The sequence below is a fragment of the Pagrus pagrus genome (genome assembly GCF_965226575.1).
Source record: "Pagrus pagrus genome assembly, chromosome: 21".
NCBI classification, from domain to species: Eukaryota; Metazoa; Chordata; class Actinopteri; order Spariformes; family Sparidae; genus Pagrus; species Pagrus pagrus.
The window spans coordinates 2,191,501-2,210,074 of NC_140208.1; the positions used below are offsets into that span (position 1 = coordinate 2,191,501).

At 40.9% G+C, this 18,574-nt stretch overlaps 1 protein-coding gene across 3 annotated transcripts in view; it reads left to right on the forward strand.

Moving 5' to 3' along the window:
• The window catches only part of baiap2b (BAR/IMD domain containing adaptor protein 2b), a 71,003-nt gene extending 52,771 nt beyond the window's left edge, over positions 1 to 18,232 (forward strand). For 2 of the 3 annotated variants that reach the window (XM_084341684.1, XM_084341683.1), the window contains 8 exons: positions 3,581 to 3,733; positions 6,568 to 6,804; positions 7,759 to 7,963; positions 8,678 to 8,879; positions 9,068 to 9,148; positions 9,371 to 9,536; positions 10,904 to 10,941; positions 11,793 to 14,627. In XM_084341684.1, coding sequence (XP_084197810.1) covers positions 3,581 to 3,733; positions 6,568 to 6,804; positions 7,759 to 7,963; positions 8,678 to 8,879; positions 9,068 to 9,148; positions 9,371 to 9,536; positions 10,904 to 10,941; positions 11,793 to 11,826 — 1,116 coding nt within the window. In that variant the 3' untranslated portion in view covers positions 11,827 to 14,627. Of the gene's footprint in view, positions 1 to 3,580; positions 3,734 to 6,567; positions 6,805 to 7,758; positions 7,964 to 8,677; positions 8,880 to 9,067; positions 9,149 to 9,370; positions 9,537 to 10,903; positions 10,942 to 11,792; positions 14,628 to 17,706; positions 17,751 to 18,182 lie in introns of those variants that run through there. The other variant, XM_084341682.1, reaches the window with a different exon arrangement.
• Positions 18,233 to 18,574: the final 342 nt, after the last annotated feature.

Here is an 18,574-nt window from a genome sequence, read left to right on the forward strand (position 1 = left end):
CCGCCATATATACAGTTTATGAATCATAAGTGGCCTTCATCTTTCTCCGCTATATTGCCACTCCGGCTTGTCACCATTTAATGTTCACTGTGGGTGATCGGTGCATGTTCAGCCATTGTGCGCCCACATGAAGGACCTTCTTTAGTTCTTAGGCACAGTTTCTTTTTCTGGCTGAATAATCATATTCATGTATTGAATATGATTTCCTTTTAAAGTCCCCTCTGGTTGCATTTTGAATTGTTGCTCCAGCCTGAAATGTGTAAGGTTCAAACACTGGTGAATGAGAGATGACAGATTTTAAAGGTTTGAGGTGACACTGTGGCTCCTCCATGTGGCACGTCGGTATATAAACCGAGTTTCCACCAGTGAAAGTGACTTGTGGCACAAACTAGACGCTATACAAGAGAGCACAGGAAACCTGTGATGTGAAAAAACAACGAAAATTGGTCTTAAAATCTCATTTACCACAGAAATATGTAGAAAATATCTTGGCTTATGAATCATAGTGATACAATAAAAGACTGATAAAATACCATTGTCATTATTTTCATGCACATTTTCTTCTTTAAGTACTATATTATGATGGAATTTGTATATATTTAACCATTTTTACCTTTTAAAAACTTTTTTCCAACTTATAAATCTGAAAGAAAAGCGATCTTACCGCTGCTCATTAACACCACAGAGAAGTTAATTAAGACAGCACTGAGCTTTAGATTTGATGGTTTGTCATAACAAAATAATTCAGGTGTCATTCACAGATTCATATGTCAGATTTTGAATAGTCTAAATATCCTGGCACTTATTTAAATTTTCTTGATTAAACTATTAACTGTGTCTCAGCAAAGTAATTTGTAAAATTATTATCATATTATTTCCATATCAGGACTTTGCATGACTTTAGTCCACCTTTGTATTTAATACTGATGAGTCACTACATTTCCTCTCACTTTTAATTTTTTCCCTCTTTGTATGAGTTTGTATAGAAGGTGGAAAGGATCAGATTAATTGCTGGGTGTCTGTGGCTGTTGTCTCGTCTTTCCTGTCAATCCGGGACTATTAGTGTCGCTACAGAGACACAACTGACAGTCAATCAGTGAGAGGGTGACGAGGTGAAGCTGGAGAGGATGTGGACAGTGACGGTGTAATATAGACTGAGTGGAGAGGTGAAGCAGTTGGATATGGAGGAGTTAACTTTATGGATAGTCTGTTATCTTGACAGATTTTCCACAGAACCTCACCTAAGTGAAGGGTTCATCTAAAGGGTTTATCCTTCTAGTAAAGGATAATCGCTGGCTGACGAGCATCAGTGGAAACAGAAGTCGACAGTTGCTTGTGGTCAAAACCAAATACCTCATAAACAATGCAACAACTTAACCTCTTTAATGTGTCAGATTAAGTCAAATGTAAACGCATCAAATAGTTATGAGTGGTTCGGTTAACCAATTTACCCATGATGAACCCTGTATTTTATAAACCACAGTGAAAATCTGCATCTTATCATAATGGTCTAATTTTAACTCCTAGCAGTGTTATTTTCTCAGAGGAAGTGAAGCCGGCTCTGCAAGATTATGATCGAATGAATAATATGATCAGGGCCACTTCAGAGAAATGAGCATCTCGCCCTGGCTGTGTTAATTCTATTCTCTGTGCATTTATTACATAAGATCAAAATTATACGCCCTTTGAAAACTGTCGTATTTTTGTCTCCGCTCAGATCATCTTTTAATTAGATCTCTCAGCCTGTACAGACGCATGTTCACAGCTGATTTAACACATTTACTGTATGAAGCAATCCTTCATGTTCAGTGACCAAGTTGCTTCCCTGCAGCTTTTTATGTCCCTGCATCCTGGTTTATGAGTCTTATTGCAGATTTACTAATACTAGCTCACTATAACTGCATTACAGGTTCCCTTTTGTACAACATCTGCTATGATTTTAGCAGCCATTCTTATTTCCAATGACTCAAATACAGCAGCTTTGTCAGTGGTGCTTTGCTTCTTGAAGCACCCCTCCAGTGCAGTAGTAGGAGGAGGAGGAGGTCAAAAAACAAAAAACTTTGTGAAATATCTGAATTATTTAGTTAGAAAATTACACATTGGCCTATTTAATACATCCTTTTTTTGTTTCGATTAGCCTGTGGATGAGGCAGAAAAACCATCTAATGCATACATAAATTAGCTTAATTTATTAGCTAAGTAGCCCATCTGGTGATGTTTTTGGTGTTGGTGATTACAGCATTAGGTAACTTAAAGCCCACATTTATTATCATATCTCAGCACCAGAGATTCATCTTTTGCATCTAGACATTTGCTTTGTGCAGAACTGGTGTTGGTTAGATCAGCCAGTTGTTAATGATGGTGTGTAGGCCGCTTCCTTCTCAGCAAACAACCCAGCCTCGATCATTAACACCTTATCCAGGAGCTCCGCGCCGTCTGGCATGTTGAGAATGCCGTTTCACATCATTCGACACCGTGGGAATCTTAAAAGCTTTCGGTTACATGAGAATTGAGAAAAAAGTTCACTACATTCTACCTTTTGCGTCTAGATGTGGATGAGTGGTCCCACTTGTTTGGTGGAGAGGAGCAGCCTGTACCTCCAAAACAAAGCACTGAGCGGACTCAGTGGGCTGTGAAGGAGTGAAAGGTGAATGGGTTTAAAAGCCAGATACAGTGTTGGAAAGGCAGGTGCTCTAATTCAGTCAATCTACAGAAAACACAAAAAGCCAGCCACCATTATCACACAACAGACACATGTGTCATTAGTCAGTCTGTGGAGCTTGATGTCTTTTGTTCTAATTCATGGTTTTCAGCTCTGATGTGCTGTGACATTTTCCAAATGCACAGCAATTTGGTTTTCAAAGCAGTACATGAAAGCTCAATTTGTCTGCTTTTCATATGTCACGATTGTCACGTGTGATGCCTGGTTTAGTTTAGTAGGGCACAATCTATTATCTGCCTGAGTCATTCAAAGCCTCAATTGTTCACCGAATTTTCATAATTGACAGGCAAAGTCTGTCCCCTTCCAGTCCGCCCCGTGAGAGCAACAGTTCGACAGTTTCAATCATGCCATGATTTACACATGTGAGAGTTTCATTTAGTTTTGTGTGAACCCATTCTCTCATCTTGCCCAATATACACAAGTTAGTATGCGGAGCAGCTCCACCAGGTTACTTGAGTGTTAAACGAGAAGACATCACTTGTCTGACTTTTGGGGTGAAGTCTTCCTTAATACATATTCTCACAATCTTGCACGATGATGACAAACTGTGACTTTTTTTTACTTAAGAAATTATCTTTTAAATTAATTTGTATGTGTAATTCATGGCACAATTCAAACGGGTTAAAAAAATGATTTGTCTCTCGCCATTAACTAACCGGGACATGATTTATTGGAAGCGATGTTCAACTATTTTGAGAGCCACAATAAAAAAACATTCTCCTCAATTGAAATTAGATCCATCTGATGTCATTTGGGTTCATTTATGGTCAGGGTTGTTGCCCTAAAACTGCAGTTCGTGGCATCTTACCCACCAACCTTGTAACCATCCCTTACCATGCCTTTCCTTCCTCTCCCCAGTATGTGGAGGCCATCAGCAACAAGCAGGGCGAGCTGGACAACTACATCGCTGAGGGCTACAAGAACGCTCTGTCCGAGGAGAGGAGGAGGTACTGCTTCCTGGTGGACCGTCAGTGTGCCGTAGCCAAGAACGGCAGTGCCTACCACGGCAAGGTGAGAAGGAAGGGCTTCAGCCAAACACCAGTCTTACCTGTTGGTGATGTCGATTGTACCCAGTTTGAACAAAGTCAACTAGACGTCTTTTAGCCGACAAACCACCAAATTACTACTCTCTTGATGAGATCTTTGGGAATCACTTCTTGTTATGTTTCACATCTGGATATGAGGGGTGATTAGATTAGCTGAAACTTAACTGATTATGGTGAAAGTGTGTTATTGCAAAAGCAGAGAATCGGATATGGAGGTATGTAACATGTACATTTTTGTCATATATGACACAAAGTTATACAATGGAAGAATCCAGAATGTGCAGTCGTTAGCAATCACAGCTAAACATTTTCAAATGTAGGACAAATACATCTTGCACATTCAAAACTACTAAATGAGCAGGTAAGTTTTGGCCCCATCGTTCTTTCTCTAAACTGTTACGCTCTGCATTTATTCGCCCGTTTCATTCAGGAAAATGTTTTGTGCTGTTTGCTTCATACATGCATCAGTGCAACGGAGAGATCGCTCGTCAGGAGTTTATTATCCGAGAAATTAATAAGAAAAGCATCTCCCACCCACCTCTCATCCCTTCACATCGGGGAAATGTAAAGTGAAATGAGAGAGTCGTGGAAGTAGCGGGTGAGTGGGTGAGGAGGAGGAGGGTGAAGTGGGGAGGGGGTGGGGTGGGAGAGAGAGAACGACCTACTTCTGCGAGAACACTTGGTTCAGAATCGCTGTGTGTGGGTGTGAAAGTGTCTGAATGAGTGATTGATAGACAGAGGGAGGAAGCGCAGAGCACTAACTGCTGGCGTGATGATGCATAAACAGCAGAAGAAGATTTAAATAGCCTCAAACTCAGTTATGAAGTACAGTTGAAACTTGACTGTATTTCCAGTTTTTTTAAAGCAAGAATGACAAACTTTCTATGGCTCCAGAATAATTGAGAAAATGATCAGCAGATGGATGATAGTAAAAAAGGGTTGGATTCACAAGACTAAGCCATAAATTTAGTGTTGTTGCTGCCAGAGCAAAATGTGCTTGAACTGAATATTTACTAGTGTTGCTTAATGTTGCGAGGGTGTTGTTGCACACTCTCATTGTTCTGGGACCTTGCTAGGGCGTCACCGGCTTAGCTTTTTTTGTAGGTGGTTGCTATGGGCATATACTTAAATTTTGAGTAGTTAACAGGTTGCAAACACACTAAGAATGATTTGTATGAAAATTACAGGTGTCGCAATTTTGATTCTAAATTGAAAATTATTTTGAAATGAGTTTTAAATTTCAATTATCAAAATGAAAAGCAGGATCCGTGATTCTCTTTCTATTTGCTCCCATCCAAAGATAAAGAAACACCTTTTCAAACTCTTCATCTCTCTTTATTTATTTTTAGAGATCCTTTATTGATGTGTTTGGGAAGATGATTTACTCTGGACAGATTTGAGAAACCAAACTTTGTTTCAATAAGTGATTTATTGTTTGAAAATGTAAATGTTGTCACAACATAAAACCGATGATCTATTAATCCTTACGAGTCCAGATGCCATAGTCTAACAATGGCATAGCCGTCAGTGCTGCATAAAAGAAGTTTGAATCCAAAATCGAATCACACCGTGATCTTAAAACCGAAAGAAGTTTCAAATTGTACATTTGCAGAATCGTGACACCCCTAATAAACATTATATAATATACTTTCAAGCAAAATTGTGCAGAAGCACCACTGATGTTTTGGTCTCAAAGCTGTCTTTACATTCTTTTGACTTTACAGTCAAATTGGCAAATCTCCCACAAACTGAGTTTCTGTCAGACAGCGGTTCTCCTGTGCTGCGGTAGGTGAGCGAGAAGGCAAGAATGAAGGAGAACGAGCCACCGTCTGCTAGTCGATTTTATCAGCACACTGGTAAAGGCACTGATCCACCTACGCTCTACCTTAGTGATTTGAAAGGACTAACTGAGGTCATGGTGACTCATCATTTCTACCAGCAGCAAGAAACACCGAGTGAGGCTCTGCTGCACACACATGGAAATACATGGTTGATTTCTCATTCATCCCAATTCCATTAATCCAACATCTTGTCATCGTTAATGACCACAAGAAGTAAGAATGTCACTGTGACAGAGAAGTCATTAGCTTCAAAGTGATTTCAGTCCGGGCATGAATCCCCTGTAACGCGATGCGCACCCCATTGGTATGAATTTGTTTTTGCTGTACTTTTTTTGTGTGTGTGTGTATGTGTATGTGTATGTGTATGTGTATGTGTATGTGTATGTGTATGTGTTAATTTATTTGATCATCCCACCCACACCCTGACGCCCACACACACTCAGCAGGGACAGACAACCTTGGCACCACACTGTGTTTATCCTCCACACCAGCCTGGTGGAGTTAAAACTGTTTGAGCAGCAGATTCTCCTCCTCTATCTTTCCAATATTTATGGATTCAGGACTCCCTCATTTATTCACTGATGATGAATGCAAATGAGAAGTATCTTTTATGTAACTGCCCTACTGTATAATGTATGGAGGGAATGTTACTCAGCTCTTCAAGCACAAGCAGAGCTTCTCAAATGAGTGCATTCATAACGAGGATTCATATCTCTCACTTTATTCTCCTGCCTCTCATCCCTCTTCTCATCTCTTGTGGCCTGCATCTACTTGTCCTACTCTATTAGTCTTGGGCTAATGTAAATAATATGATGCCATGTTTATGTCCATAGGGACTTCCATCCAATATTTACAAAAGCAGCATTACCTCCAGAGACAGTTTGTGTGCTCAATATACAAGCAAAGCAGCATTACTTATACAACTCTAAAACACAAGCCCCTTTTTTTTTTTTTTTAGGGCAAGGAGCTTCTCACCCAGAAGATCCCGATGTGGCAGCAGGCGTGTGCCGAGCCTAACAAACTGCCAGATCGCGCCATGTTCCTCGCCCAGCAGATGAGCGGTGCGGCGGGCGTCATGGCTCCTGGTGCTCATCATCCAGGCATGCCCATCTCCGAGCCCATCCCCGGTGCTAAACCCCTGCCAGTGCCTCCAGAGCTGGCTACCCTGAGGGCCAGTGGGGGCATGGGACAGCAGGTCTGTACTGCCTGCAAATCATCATTTAGTCATATTCATAGCCGTTTTATATGATAATGGGTTGTTATAGAAACAGCAGTTGGAGTGAATTGTGTTATTCATGGGCCACTGGGTTCATGTTCTGTTTGTGGATCTTGCTATTGCAGTAAAATATCCCTCTTTAAAAAGTCTTTTTCTCGAATGCTTCTCACAAATTTTGAACTTCTGTCCTTGTGAGGACCCTGACTGACATTTTCCCTAGAGCACTAAAACCAAGTCTTAAAAGAAAAAGTGAGACTAAATGAAAAAGCTAACATGACTCACCCACCTTTTCAAACAAGTCTTCATTCACGTCCTAAAACTCAGATTGGCCCCCACAGAGACAGAAGCACACACAGGTAAGCGCTGTCTAAGGAGACCCTTAATAAGGTCTCGGAGTGTGTGGAGGGGTGTTGCTCCCGGGTGATGATGCTGCATCATGGGAGCCCTTAACGCATCCTCAGGAAACTCTGCTGATTGCAAATGAAATCGTTAGTGAAGGTAATGAGGTTGTTGCACAGAAGAGGCTTAAATTCCTCAGCTCCTCGGGCTCTTTAACAAACTACCCCCTCCTGCAGGCTTGGTTACTGAAGGCAGAAAAAAAAAAAAAGATTTACATGAAAGGCTGCATCAGTGTTGCCAGAGCTTCTAATTAAAAAGCATGGTGCAGATTCAGTTCTATGTTTTCAGATGAAACAAACTTTGAAACTCTCTGCAGCCTCCCAGAATTTATTCCATATGTTTATCTTTAAACCAACATACACTGTAATGTAGTCTTTTCATTAATCAGCATCTCCTGACCCAGATCCACGCTCAAGCTTGCTCATTTTTATTAATGAGTAATTGGATGTTACATAACAGCTGTTGGGTGATGTAAAGAGAGAGAGGTGGTTTGCATTTCTAATCTCCTGCATGCACATTTCATCATGCTCGCAGAGGCTGATGGGAGCTGTTGATGGAACGATGGCGGTCATGAACGGCACGGCCGGCGCTCATGGAGGAGATGACTACCAGCAGTGGATGGAGGCCAAGGTGGCCCAGGGCAAGGCCTCACCGCAGACCCAGAGGCATGGAGGGGAGGTCTACTCAAATACCCTGCCTGTGCGCAAGGTCGCCCCAGCCAAGAGCAAGACCACACTGAGTAAGGACGTGAAGATTGACCTCGTCCATGTCACCTTTACCTGGAGTTGCTTTAGTCACATCATAAATTGACCCAGCACCTCAGAAAATGGATCATTTCGACCCATTAGTTGCTGAAATATGCTGCTTAGTTTTCGGTGGGCGTGAGGGCAGTCAGCTTTAAAATATGCCAATAAAAAAATTGCCATTGCCAAAATGTAATGTTATCATCCAGAAATGTTGACTACACATCTTAAGGATGCCAACAATGCAAAAACCTCGATTACTTTGTAAAGAAGTCCCTGTGACTCTGCCTGCTGATAAGTGACTAGCTGGTGATAAAAGTAGAACACCTGGCTGCTAAAAAGCCTAAATAACCTCTAACAACTTCATAAGCGACTACAGTGGTTTATCAGCTTACTATGGAAGTATTCTTGAATGGTATCAATGCATCTCAGATATAAAATCTACCAGGAGAGCTGATGAAATACTGTGCGGACGTCACAGAACCTGTGAGGTTTTAATAAGAAACAGGCCAAAGCAAGTGGGAATACAAGGAGATGTGATATTAAAAACGAGAAAGAGAGATTATGAGTAAAAATAGATGTAGGACAGGAGCAAGTTTCATAAATTGAGTCATTTTAAATTTTAAGAGTGACTGTTTAGTGACTCTTTTGTGTTTTATAGAAAAGTGAGACTGAAATCTGTCTGTTTCTCCTTCCATCACCTCTTCCAGCGGAGACCCGTACGCTGCCCCGGTCCAGCTCCATGGCTGCTGGGCTGGAGAGAAACGGCAGAACTCGAGTCCAGGCCATCTTCTCCCATGCAGCTGGTGACAACAGCACCCTGCTCAGCTTCTCTGAGAATGATGTGATCACCCTGCTGGTCCCTGAAGCTCGCGATGGGTGGCACTATGGAGAGAACGAGAAGACGAGGATGTGAGTGCGTCTTATGTAGTCGAAGAAAGGTTTTGTTAAAATGAGTCGGACTCTTCTGCAAGTTCACTTTTCTAATGTCACAAACTATTTGTCCAGATATCAGGGTTTTTTTTAAAAAAAGCTTTAACAAAGCATTATATTTAGTGTCCGATACCTGTTAATATCTGGTGCCTCCTCATCTCTTCCAGGCGTGGCTGGTTTCCCTTCTCCTACACCCGAGTGATCTCTGAAGCCGATGGCAACTCCATGAGGCAACTTCGAGTACACAAGTATGTTTTTGGGGGATTCTACTTTGAGCAAAAGATAAAAGTCACTTCACTAAACATCAGCCAATTGAATGTTGGTTAAAGTTGTGTAATTTACTAATTACTTTATACTTTTATATTGATAATGACATTGATTGGCTCAAGTGCTTGTGGGTTGTAAAACCTTCCAATAGACAACATCATGTTCAGCCTTTCCTCATTGTCTGTTCACCTGTGTGTTTCCAGCCTCCACGGGAAGAGCAGCAGCACAGGCAACCTTCTCGAGAGAGAAGACATGGCTCTCTCCACCCCTGATTACGGCATGCACTCCCGTATGGCGGCGCAGAGTGCTGCTGCGCTGCATGGCAGACAACAGCGCCCCTACAGCGTGGCAGTGCCAGGCTTCTCACAGGTGGGGGGCCTTGAAAAACACACGCACAAACACACACACTGGCATCTTCCCACACATGATTTCACAAGTGACACATGAGCCGAGCCGTCAAACAAAATCTGGCGTGGATCTGTGCTCGTCTGTCTCAGAAAGTTTGGACGTGGCTCTTCCCCACATGCTGCTGACCTGAGATACAGTGCAGGATTAGCTTTGCTTTGACAGGCTGTCTCTTCCTTTACAAGTATTCAGAGTTCTCTTGAGCCAAAGCTCGCAGAGAACGCTTTGCTACATTAGCTTACATAAACGCAGAAATCAGTTCTCCTTCGCTTCACACGTTGCTGTTTATGGAAGGTCGAGTGTAAGATGTGGCACAGCTCAGATTGGAGAAGTCTTCCTCTGCGCCTGGCTGCCTCTGTCTCTGAGGGAAGCTCTTCTGACAGGCGTCGGCTGATAACAGAGCGAGCGTTCGCCCAGCCGACTGAACGGAAGAGGAGGCAGCAGCGGTGACAAGGGAGGGGGTTAAATTTTTCAAAAGGCAAAGTCAGAAGTAGTCTTATGCAACACTGAACCCTTCTCTATCGGCCCAGCTTCCCTCCTACGTCTCACCTGGAACATTAGATGTGGGCGATGCTTAATTGCTCAGCAGTCATGTAACAACTTAAACTGTTCTTTCCACCTCAACGCATTTACAAATGGAAACATCTCCGCTGACATTTTAGGGGAACTGGATTTTTTTTTCGTCAGGCTTATGTGCACTTGAAAGTGTCTTAAATGCTTTGGTCACCAAGTGAGCACTGATTTGATTTGTAGGTCAGACGACATCTAAACATTTGGTTAACAAAGAACTAAACCTGAAAGTGAGTTTTTGTAGATTGTTACACAGATTGTTTTGTAGACTGTTACACACAACAATGCTTTATAATGAGTATATTTCAATATGCCGTGAGGACTTGCTTCACATCAAAAAATCTCATTCGAATGCTGTTTTAACAAAGATGCCTTTTGACCTACAAATATCCAATAATAAAGGAGCAGAGACTGAATTTTCATGTTTGGGTGAAGTTTTCATTTAATGCTTACTGGGCAGACCAGCCCATCAGAAAATAATTAACACACATATGATTTGTTGTATTTCTTTTTTTTTCATTGAAAGACATTTTCCAAATGAGGTTTGTAGTCACAGTTTGTCAGTTTTGATATCCAGTTAAGATGCTGGAGGAAGTGCCTTGTTGGATCATTGCTCAGATCTGAGATCTTTGCTGCCACCTGCAGGCTCCAGTGGTCATTGCACCTTTCTCTAGTGACAGTTACAAAAGTATTCATTATGCTGTTTTAAAATGAACTGCATGACTAGATCGCTCATCTGTTTTATTTTTTTGTCTTTACAGCAAGGAGTTGAAGAATACGAGCCCCGCTTCCCCACAAGGTAAGAACCACTTGCTGCAGTTAATGTTCTTTTATTTTGCATCGATACAGAAATCAGGTTAAATTCAGTCAGAGTTCAGATAGTGTGTGATCAAAATTAAAATATGTGGATGATGAGCTTCCACTTTGGTGGAGCGCAATTGGAAGTATTTGTGGGTGGGAAGCCAGTGAGGGATTGTGTCCTTTTTTTCCCCCCGCTGGGCGCTGAAGACGGAGAGTTGAGGGATTGGGATATGTTGTGGCGCAAGTCCAGACCCGCAAACACACAACCAGCAGGACACACCACATTCTTGTTTTGTGTCGTTTTCTTTGTGTTCTTTTATGTTTGCGTTCTGTTCTGTTTTCACTTGTTTACAGGATAACATAAGTGATAATATCATATACTGCACACTGGTAGAAGACTGGCTTTTTGTTTGGTCGTCTGTGAATGTTAAGAGGTCCATCTCAACCCACACAGGACCATTAGAAGTAACTGATAACACTTCAAGCATGTTGTTATTCATTTGTATTCTGTTTAAGCTTAAGTTGATTTAAGTTTTCTTTTTGTTCATTTCTATAAAAACACTCATGCTTTGACCTCCCAGCTCCTCCACATGCACCATGCAGCTCCACTAGCACTTCCACCTGCTAACTGCACTCACCCACCCAATCCCTTATAAGCTCACCCTGCTTCAAACCCTCTCATTCACAGTTATTGTAGGAAGTTAAGGGTCAGACAAGCTTTCAGACCGAGTTTATTTCTCATGTCGGAGGGTGGACATGGTTTCTGTCCTCTGTGTGTCCTGGTTGTGTTTGCTGCTGTTTCTTCCGAGCCAGCCCACCTGGAAGCCTCTTCCCTCTCTTTGTCCACAGTTCCACAGAGGGCAAATTGATTTCGACAGTGTGAGGACAGACAGACAAACAGGCACAGACTCAGCCAGACGATGCGATAGGACAGGCACCTCGCTGCCCCTCAACCACCCCCTTCCCTCATCCTTTCCCCTCCTTCTTCCCGCCTCCTTATCTCCCGCTTACGGCAATAAACTCTCCCTGAGCCGATCAATGCAAGGACAAGGCTTTGGTCTGTATCTTTACCCCTCTCTGATCTCCCTCAATCCTCCCCTGTGCTGTCTAACTGGCCGGTTGCCACACTGGGCCACTGGTGACGCCTTGGTGCAGAGCCACGCCAAGCCAAACCAGAGCAAAACGGACTGTGTGCCATCCGAATATTCAAAATCAATGTGATGGACATTTTCTCTGAGGAAAATGTATCTTTTGCTTGTCTTTCATGCATGTACATTTCTTTTATATATTGCTGGGGACTATATCTCCCCACCAAAGGAACTGGATTTTCACAAATGTCAGTGCGCTCCATCACAATGACAATGTAAAAGAAATGTAAATCAGGGTGTGGAATTAATGATGTTGATCCCAAAGAGGATTTTCATAATGTAAAAACAAAAAAAGTACATTACAATCAATACTTTTACTGGGTCTTTCAGTATTTAACAGTAATTTTACCTTTTCATGCTGTGAGGTTTTGTATTCCTCTGAGATGAGAGGCCATGTATCACGAGTAGTGAACAGCTAATGTAAATGTTTTAACTTATGGAACGGAGACGATGTGACAGGAATGTTTACTGTACATAAGTGTGCCATACAGAAGTGCTTGTCATACAGTATCTATGATCATTAAAAAAAAAAAAAACGCACCTTATGGAATTAATAGTCTATATTTCTGACTTTCTGTAAACAAACTTACTGTAACATTTTCAGTATCAGCCTTTGAACTTGTTCTCCCACATCTGTGTGGAGGGACACTGTGCTCAGACACACAAACCCAGGTGCTCGGGGTCCTTTGACTATCTATTGTGGTGTGTAAATACCAATGCCAAGGCTGAATGGGGTCAACTACCTCGTCCCCAAATGACATATAAGGCTCTGAGTTGGGTTTAGTGCTGAAACTATCCGTTGTTGTCTGTTTAAAGTTATCTACAAAACAAAAATGACAAACACCCGCCGGCTCAAGCTTTCTTAAATGTGAGAATTCGCTGCTTTTTCTTGTTTTATACAGTTTTCATACAAATTCTTCAAAGGTTTGGAAAATGCTTAATTTTAACCATTATGTTTTCTAGTTTAGGAATATGGTTGAACTCAAATATACTTCTTGAAAAATGCTTGATTTTCAACATAATTTGGTGTAGGGCTGGGCAATATATCAATATTATCATTATCGTGATATGAGACTAGATATTGTCTTAGATTTTGGATATCGTTATATCATGATATGGTACAAGTGTTGTCTTTTCCTGATTTTAAAGGCGCATTACAGTAAAGTGATGTAATTTTCTGAACTAACCAGACTGTTCTACTTGTTCTAACACTTGCCTTTATCGCTGAGTATTTATATCCATATTACTGATGATTATTTATCAAAAATCTCATTGTGTTGATACTTTGTGAGTGTGAACAATAGTCGTCCCTACAAAAGTGTCTCAATATCAATATTGAGGTATTTGGTAAAAAAAAAAAAATATTATGATATTTGATTTTGGCGACCAGTCCTAGCATTTATGAAGTGCTTTTGAGGAGATTTCAAAATATTGAGATAATATATCGTGTATCACGATACAGCTTAAAAATATTTTTTTAAGGCCATATCGCCCAGCACTTCTGTTGTTTCATCTACGCGTCATCAATCAGATCAAATGTATTTTTTTATTTGAAATGAAACAATCCTGCTGTCATAGTTGTTTGTCTCCTGGCTTCAGAATTAGCAAGAAATAAGTAATCATGACCAAAACATACAATCATTGTTGATATGAACAGCTGGTAGAATAAACTGACAATTTACAGTGATTTCTGTGGGCATAAAGGAATTCTGTAAACTTTGTGTGCAATTGCATTTAAAGTAACAACCACAGCAGGTGTGATGATAAAGTGTTCAGCAGTCTGGAAATTGTTGGTTTCTGTACTTTGAAAGCTGCTTGAATTTTACTCTTAAAAAGCTGTGCGAGCCTCGTTTACATTGTAGATTGTTTTGGTTAATGGGTTGGAAAAAAATAATAAACCGGAAGACATCACTCTGGCATTTGGACATTTTTTACATTTGACAGGCAAAAAAAAATATCTTTGAGAAAATAATCATCTGATTAGTTGCCAACAAAAATATGAATAGTTGCAGCCCCAGATTCTGTCGTTCATGCATGAAAGAAAAGACAATTGGTACTGCCGTTTGGCTCGGTGCACATCATCCAGCGACATCGCTTTCAATTTGAAACACTTTTAAATCTTTGTCTAAGTTGGGACATATTATAGTGCCTCATACTGTGAATTAAGTGACTAATGTGAATAATATACTGTATTTCTATGGCAACTTAAGACTTAAAGTTATTTGTATATAAGGGATGCTGATGAACTTCTGGATCCAGAGATTCAAATGAGGCGTCAGCAGTGTTGTGATAATGAAACGGGGTCATTGGTCCAGATTTATGGCACAGCCTCTCTGCAGCCTTGAAGGGGAGAGGAGTTCATTTGATGTTGAAACCTCATTCAGCCTTCTTGTACTGTTGTCTTTGCAATTAAAGGCTTAATTTTAAAACCTCAGTGAGTAAAAAAAAAAAAACCATCATGTTTTGAAGATAAAGAACTGTTTGTCTGATTCTCTCTGTGCTAAATAAAGATGCTGGTCTGCTCGTCTGTATGTCAGTCCAGTTAGTGCCTGTCTTTACTTACCTCTGTCCGTCCATCAACATCTGATGTCCACTAACAAGCCTACTAGGAATCAGTCTTTCTCATATTGTTGGCTTCTAAATCTTATGAGGTTTTTATGAAAATCTCATCCAAGTATGGTCTTTACCAAAGTGAAAGAAAAATATGTAAACTGTGTACCTCTCTCATGCCTCCCACTCTGCAAAAATGTCCATCCTCACCGAATATTTAACATGGTCAAGTGTTTGAGTCATAAAATACCTTTTTTTTCCTTCAAATGTTGTGAAAAAAGCGAGGCAGATGCGTTCACTTGTTCCTAACGGTTCTTAATCTGTGTTGCAGTTTTCACTTCTTGAAGAAAAATATTTACAGACTCGAGTATAGATGGACTTTTTTGCATTGTAGAAATGTTTCCCTTGCTGCGTATGTCTGCCGTGTCTTTGCTCTCTTCTCCTCTGCTCTCTGTTTGTCCGTTGCCTAACACTCGTCTTCCCCCTCAGCTTTGCCAACCCCCCTTTCTCTCCATCTCTGTCTTGGTGAATTTAGAGACAAAAGTCGAGTGCAAACGACTGGAAGCTGCCAGTGTTTCTTCTTTCTCCACTAAAATAAGCCCAAGGTATGACTGCCATTGCTGCAGAGAAAGCACACCAACCACCTGTGGCCCGAAATAACTCCCACATCGACTGATGTGCTTTTATTTTGAGGGATTTTCTTTGCAAAAAGAACAAAAAAGTATTGTACAGAGAATTTATGGACATGCATGCTTTGGGGGCACCAAAAAGTGTAATATTGATGACCTCAAATGTATGGTGAATTTCTACTCTAAAAAAAGTGTGAAATAAATTTATTCAGCTGGAACTTTTTTTGGCTGTTTCTATTCATTTATTTTTAACCAGGAGGCCTTTACATCAAAGAGACATTTAGAAAGATTTCAGTCTTTACATTTTTCTTTCTTTTTTGGTTAAATAGCTTTTGATTTGTCTCTAAGTAAGTCATCGAAGGCCAAATGTGTTTTACTTCTGCTTCTATTTAATTTGATGAGACTAATTATCTTTATTTTACAGTAATTTTAATCATTTAGCAGAAAAAAAGCAAGCTAATTAAAGGAACGATTTATCCAGAAATGAAAATGAGGTCATTTTTTTACTCGCTCCCATGCTGATGGAAAGTCGGGTGAAGTTTCATAGTCCACGAAACGTTTCTGGAGCTTCACAGCAAAACAGTGTTGCAGCATTCTCCTAAACAACTGAAGTGGCTGGAGACTTGGATTGACTTGGATTATGCCGGACGAGCTGTATGGAGCCATTTCATGTTTTTTGTTTGGTTGTTTTTTACGTTTCCAGCTGCTTCAGTTGTTTAGGAGAACGCTGCAACTCCGTTTTGCTGTGAAGCTCCAGAAATGTTATGTGGACTACAATACTTCACCTGACTTTCCATCAGCAGGGGGTGAAGAAAAAAGACTGAATTTACATTTTTGGGCGATCTGTTCCTTTAAGCTCTAAGCTTCTGCAGACATTTTAGACTTCTGCAAAAAGGTTTCTTTGCTTATTCACCACGTCCTAACAGACGAATCAGCGCTCATCTGTCGCTTTAACGCATTAACCAGCAGCTCCTCTTGCACATTTGGTGTCACTTCTCATGATGACATTTCTGGAACTGACTGCATCATAAATGCGCACCGGCCTTGTTGCATGTGAAGTGTGTATGTGTGTGTGTGCGTGTTCAGTGCACAGTAGTAGTTACACTGCATCCTACCCGCCCTGACCTGCCAATGCCATACACCCACTGGTCTGCTCCTCCTGCTGCTAGCAAAGGTACCTTTTTCAACTCAACTGTATGTTTGTGTACGTGCGTCCTAATCACAGCATATTCATTTCCTAGTTCCAGTGTCTGTCTGTTTGTTTGTTCACTGTGTCTTGGTTTATATGCCTGTCTGTGTGCCTGCCTGTTTTATTTTTGTTTCCTGTATTGTGAAGTTAATATATTTGGGTCATGATATACATGTAACACACTCAGCAACTGTGCGTTTGTGGAGTCATGATCTGTTTGGGTTTTTATGAATATATTCGTGTAGCACTTTAACATCAATCTATAAACACCAGAGTAGCTTTAGTGCATCAGTAGAAGTACCACAGACAAGTAAGACCATCAGTGAGATTGACTGGCCGCCTCAACAGGCCTCAACACTGTATTTTGTACCTTATGCATCATCGGCGGTGATGTGATTTGTCTGTTTACTCAAGTGCTGGAACCACTGGTGGATAAAGTAATCAGATCCTTTACATCTATAAAAATATGCAATACAACTGTGTAAGAATACTTTCTTACAGGTGCACTTGAACTCTTATCGAGAGGCAAAGTATCTCCCCTTGAAGTGTGCCCCATGGCCGTCACCTCGAAACAGAAAAAGTATTTAAAAAAGTGACACTTTAGATTTGGTCATATTGACAGCTGCAGTTGAGAGTTAGTCAGTGTACTCGCTAATATACTGGACCTGCTCTACAAGGTTTCAGTTTTGGGTTTTGGTGAGCATTTAATTACATGTCACTTACCTGGCTGTTGGCTGTGTAGTCTTTCTAATTACGTATTTTCACAGTCTTGTGTTTCGTTGGTTTTATGACAAACTGCGACTTTCTCACATAGAAAAATTATCTTTTAGATTCGCAAACATCATATGTGTGATTTATGGCATTATTCAAACAAGATCAAAAAAACACAATTGATTTCAGTATTTGAGTAAACAGACTTTTATTTCTGCCTTTGGTTACAAAATTGGATTTGACAGCCATGAAAGTAAAGGGCTAAACCGACCACATCCTGCCTCAGACAGGACACAGTGAAGTGTCAAACAGAGGCTCCCAGTCGCCTCAGTCTTGGTCTCAGTTGTTTATATCTCAAATCCTACACAGTGCTCCTTTTACTTTTGATGTTTCAGTAGTAATTGAATATGCATACCGTATACTGTAAAGCCAAGTATGAACACGTTTTATAGTAATCATACATTGCCCTGTGACACAGTGGTTTGACTTGAGGAGATTGTGAATGTTGACACGTGGGGACTGTCTCTGCCTTTCAGCACAGGGCCTGATTACGCCCGCTTTTGAGTGACCAAAACCCACCGTAAGTGACTGACCTCGGGTCCTCAGCGTCTTCGTGCAACCACTTCCTCTTTCACTTTTTCATTATGACTAAAACAGTCTTCATTGTCGTTTCGGCTTTGTGTGTCATCGAGTTTTTCGGGTTGTTTCCATCGTTTGTTTTGTTTTTCTGTGACGTGACTGCTCACTGACTTCATCGTCTGACTGTGGGGTGATGTTTTTCCTACATTTCAGGAAATGTGTTGCATGTTTCAGCATCATGCCCAACTTTCCCTCTTTTTTTTTTTTGCATGACTCATCAGATTCATTTTTAATTGATTCCTTTTTTTATCTGCACTGTTGCTTGGGGGGAAACACTGTTTCATCCTTTTTCGAATTATTTTTATGCATGATTTGCATTACATTTCATAACTTCATGTTTTTACTACATTTTCTTTCCTCTTCTTCCTTCCAGCATTGATCCACCCGACGAGCCGGCCGTAGAGGCCCCGCCCATTCCACCCCTTTCCGATGATGACGAGGATGGGATGGAAGAAATCGAGGACGAGCAGCTTGATGAAGCTCACTATGACTCCTTGGAGAAGACCTCGAATCCCTCGGATGACTACTGAGCTCATCCTCAGTTTAAAGCAGCTGTAGGTGGATCACTGGGGCACAGTTTCACCCTCTCCCCTCAGCTGTAAAGCTCTGATTCAACCACAGTATTACCATAGTGCAACTATATAATGAGAATTAAATATTAACAGCAAAGTAACCCCACCACAACAATTCACATTTACTGTAATCTCTGTATTAGCTGAGAGAGAATTTAATGTAAATAAAAGCTAGAATTGATTCATATTTGAT